Source organism: Marmota marmota, unplaced genomic scaffold (genome assembly GCF_001458135.2).
Source record: "Marmota marmota marmota unplaced genomic scaffold, marMar, whole genome shotgun sequence".
NCBI lineage: Eukaryota > Metazoa > Chordata > Mammalia > Rodentia > Sciuridae > Marmota > Marmota marmota.
The window spans coordinates 12,241,484-12,246,405 of record NW_026000168.1 but is presented as its reverse complement, the minus strand read 5'-3'; the positions used below and the strand labels follow the sequence as shown (position 1 = coordinate 12,246,405).

General features: G+C 36.3%; 1 protein-coding gene across 3 annotated transcripts in view; it reads right to left on the bottom strand.

Annotated features, from left to right (window-relative positions):
• Grm7 (glutamate metabotropic receptor 7) overlaps positions 1-4,922 on the bottom strand; it is an 839,293-nt gene that overhangs the window by 388,130 nt on the left and 446,241 nt on the right. For all 3 annotated transcript variants that reach the window (XM_015494953.2, XM_015494954.2, XM_048787053.1), the window contains exon 3: positions 3,536-3,677. In XM_015494953.2, the coding sequence (XP_015350439.1) occupies positions 3,536-3,677 (142 nt within the window). The remainder of the gene's footprint in view (positions 1-3,535; positions 3,678-4,922) is intronic.

The following is a 4,922-nucleotide window of genomic DNA, read 5'->3' as shown; positions in this document are numbered from 1 at the left end:
GGGGGGGGAGGCCTTAAAGATTAAAGAGTTAAAAATAGCAGGCTGGGGCTATAGCTCAATGGTAGAGCGCTTGCCTTGCACATGTGAGACACTGGGTTCGATCCTTGGCACCACATAAAAACAAAGATTATGTCCATCTACAACTTAAAAATAAAAGTTAAAATAGGCCCATGGTGGTGCAATTTAGTGAGATACTATGTCTCAAAAACTAAAATGGGTTAGAGATGTGGCTCAGAGAGTAAGAGCCTCTGGCTTCAATCCCTGGTACAGGGGAAAAAAAAAAAAAAACAGCTTTATTTTCCAATGGATTTACAATGGGAACGTTACTTTTATAATCAGAACGGTATTTCAGAAAAAGATTCACTGTTGCCTAAAATCCAAATGATCAATACTCTGAATGATTTAACACTTAGCTTCAGAATCTAGATACTAATGTCTTCTCACTGCTATTCTCAGACCAAGTATTTGAAGTTAATGTTCCAAGAAATCTCAAAATCTCCCATCTACAGTGTAAAGCTTCCGAAACAAGAAATAACAAACATTGTAGGTGATCTGTACTCTTCAGACACCCGTGCTTCTAAGATCACATTTTGGACGAAATATATATGTACTCCATTTTTATCACCATGCTCAAAAACTATGATTGCAGTCATTACAATAAATCACAATATCCAGTAATACTCAGTGCACAGACCAGAACACTGAAAGAATGAACATAATTATTAAGTAAACTACATTCATTCTACATCCAAAATAAACTCATATGCTACCTAAAGATCAAACGTATTAGAACTCATCAATCAACAGATCTATCAGTAGTACATTTTGTATGTGCTGAGTGCATTTAAAATAAACATAAGGCCATGCTTTACCAATATGATACAAGTTTTAAAAATGTGTGAAATAGGTATGGGAAGGATTTGAGATAATCAAGGAGGTTATTATTAGTAGCATGGGAAAACAAAGTGTAGCACAAAGACAAGTATAGTAATTACAAACACAGAATTTCAAAAATAACTAAAACACTGATTGAAGAAGAAAATATCCTAAGAACAACACAACCAGCATTTTCTAAGGAGAGAGAGAATATATTTAAGCGTAATCAGAAACATTTCCCTAGCATGTATGAAAGAGACTTTGAAGAACAGATATTGGTTCATCAGAAAGAGAAAAGACAAAATGAATAAACGCTATGACGGAGATGCATTTGGGGTGGAGAATTGGGTGTGAGGTCTAAAATGTTAAAGTGGGACATTTTAAATAATTGTGTAGTTCAGAAAGAAAAGTTTGTACTTCCAATCATGAAGTTCTGGCATAAGACTATGTATTTCTTTCATGTATCCAATGCCACTCATTGAGAATCAACTATGGTCTGTGTACCACCACAGGTATTAAAAATACAAAAATCAGTCAAGGGAAGCATTATCTCTATGTTAATAAGGATTACAGATTACTGGAGAATACCGACATTAATTTAGCCACGCAATGATATAACACTGCACTACTGGCATAAACTGAAGTATTATAATGAATTTTCCAAAGCTACTCTGTTCCATGATTTCCATGACAAAACAACACTAGAGCTGGAACTAGGGATGAAAAAGGGAAGGAAATGCATTCTAGGTAGGTGGAAGAGAAGGTATGAAGACCTGGGAGGAAGAAAATGCAAACAACCCCTTAAAAGTATTTTCATTGTATTGATGGGAAAACTGAGGACCTGAGAAATTGGGACTTATTGGGAGGAACTTGCCCGAAGTGGGACAGTGCCCATTTAAGTAGTTAAATATTCTCAGATTCAAGTTTAATACTTTTCCATGTCTCAGCCCTGTTGTCCACCTGCAATCAGAGGTTTGTACCAGGATGGATTTATGGGTAGTACATAGACTACACAGACAGCAGAGTAGGGGCAGATGAAGGTACAAAGTCTGGTTACTGGCAGTGCATAGATCCAAACAAATTGTGATCATGGCCTGGCCCTTTTTTTTTTTTTTTAATTTATTTTTGTTTTCCTGTGGATTAAACAAAGGGCCTCACAGGTGCATGATAAGCTCTCTACCAATGAGTTAAAACCCCAGGCCTTGAGCACTACAACTTTACCCAATAAAAGATATTTGCTGTCACATTCAATGATATATAATTTTGAACTACCAGATAGACAATGATTTAAACGAGTTCTTTCACATCAGTGAATCAAAAACTGGCATGTCTCTAGGAGACAGTATTTTAAGGAACACATCTTTATCCTAGTACTTTCATTTCAAGGACTTTATCTTATCATACTTATTTATTTATTTAGGTACCAGGGATTGATCCCAGGAGTGCTTAACTACTGAGCCTAATCCCCAGCCCTTTTTAATATTTTTATTTAGAAATAGGGTCTTGTTGAATAGCTAAGGGCCTGGGCCTAAGTTGCTGAAGCTGGCCTTGAACTTGTGATCCTCCCGCCTTAGCCTCCCAAGCTGCTGGGATCATAAGCAGGCACCACTGCACCTGGCTATCTTATAATTCCTTGTAATATAAATATATAATATTTTTGTATCATATTATTCCTGAACAAGGTATATAATACATAAATGTTTACATGTTAATAGATTTATATATTAAAGTCTATAATCAAACTTAAATGTCATCAACAAGGGGACATTTAGATAAGCTAATTATATATGTAAAATAAAATTCTGCATGGCTATTCAAAAGACTACATCTATCAGGTACTGAGATCCTCAGTGAAAAAAGCCTGAGCAAAGACATTCAAGGTGCAGAATAGGTACAGGTAGTTCATGTATTATATTTAAAAACAAGAACATAAGCACAAACACAGTATCTCTAAGAATGATCTAACAAGAGGCTAGAATGATCTAACAAGAACTGAGAGACAAGATAAATTATATTTTACCTTCTAGCGTGGATACTTACAGAGTTATTTTACTTTGGAATCAGGTATAATTACCATTTATTCTATAAAGATAAAAAATAGATCCTGGACCAGATTGGGAGTGATTAGAAAAGGAAGCAAGGGACATCATGTTCTAGAAAGACCGGCTTTACATGGTTTGCCTACAAATCCAAGGAATTAGGGGAAAAGGGAAGATTATAAGTAGCTTTGTGTAGACTGAGGGAGAGGGAATAAAGACATGAGAAGGAAAAAGGGGATTCAGGAATCCACAGATAGGATAAGTTTTGTTCTGAACATAAGAGATTAAGGCATTGCCAATAAACTAGACTTATAAGACTTTACTAACATTAACAGGGCATTCTTTAGATAAAAACCTACTATATCTGGATATGCTTTAAAAAGTTTAGTGTTTTTTCTTCTTTTTAATAACTGAATACATTTATTTTCTAATAGAAAAGACAGAACACGAACAAGGTGCTATATCCATGGGAGAGTACAGCTCCCTGTGAGGGAATAGAAAGCACACACAGATACTGCCATTGTATCATTACGGCTTTGATCCTATCAGTCAGCATCCTGGTCTTTCTGTCTCCTATAGCTGCAACATGCATATGAACATATTTCACCAATAATCCTTACTTTATATCCTCATCGTTGGCAAAAATCACGACGGCCCTGGAGTTGGGGGTGTCCAGGAGCTGTTTGATAATCCTATCAAAGTCAATGGTCCTGTCTTTGCGCTCTTGGGGTATTCTCACGGACTGGGCAATGCAGAGCCCACCTGTTCAAGAGAAGAAATCAGAGTGTCAATAAAGTTCCCACAGAGATACGAAAGGAACCAGGGAAGGTAAATGGGGAGGAGAGAATCCTAATTGCACAGCGCTTTCCTGGTGACATACATGGCTTTGGAAGGCAAAAGACATGATGCTGTCTATTGCTCATTCATGTACTTGTCATCGGGCTGTAAACCTCCCTCCCTATGCAATGCACTTGTAAATGTCTAATTATACCTAGGAATACCAGGGATGTTAATTCTGAGTAGATAGGCAACAGTGCCAGATAAGGTGGGCAGGTGGGAGAAGGTGATATGTTACACTAAAATAATAAAGAAAAATGGAACACCTAAAGCTCATGTTTTTCTGAATTTTCCAGTTTGGGGATTCTCAGTAAATTTTTTCCTTTCACACCAATCTAAATTTTCAAAACTCAGTTCCAGTGAAATAAATCTAAAAGGAAAGCAAGAACATCAACTACTATATATCATAGTGTACACACACCATTTTTACATATGTATCTTATGCTATCTCATTTTATCCTCTTAAAACTGTTATATAAGGTACATACTATTACATATTTTATCTTCTGGAAAAGGTGGACCAAAGGATTTTTTTTACTCCATACTTCACAGAGTAATTATGATAAAAATTGATATTATGGATTTCAAGGTGGGAAAATATTCAATAGGTTACTAAGCAATTGGTAAACTTCTTCCTGTTCCACCTCCTGCTTAGTGATTGTTTCAGATTGTAATATTTTGTAAAACACACTTTAAGAAAGGCAAGTGTAGGTGAAAGGTGTAGAGTATATTTGTGGGAAAGACTATAAAGTCATTCAAGGGGCAGAAGACTTAGAGGTAGGGACAAGAAAAATGTCTTACTCTATAGACAGCTGTAGTTAGCAAGTTTACACTTTGCATAGACAAATGGTTGTATGTTACTAGGTATCCATAAATACAGGAAATATGAACCTGAACTCCAAATTGAGCATTTATTACACTTTACTGTCAATTAGTGTTAGTTCTAAGTGGCCCTCAACCTGCAGAGTGCCTGAAATTATCTGTTGTCCTGCTTCAAAATATTGCTAATAATACTATCAATCAACTTGACTTAACTGACATCTCTAGAGCAATCCACATAACCACAGAACAGCCCAGACTCTTTTCAAGTATAAATGGAACATTTACTGTGACAGACCATTATATGAATGTGAACTCCAGTTCAGGTCCATTATGGGGGGGGGGGGGGGG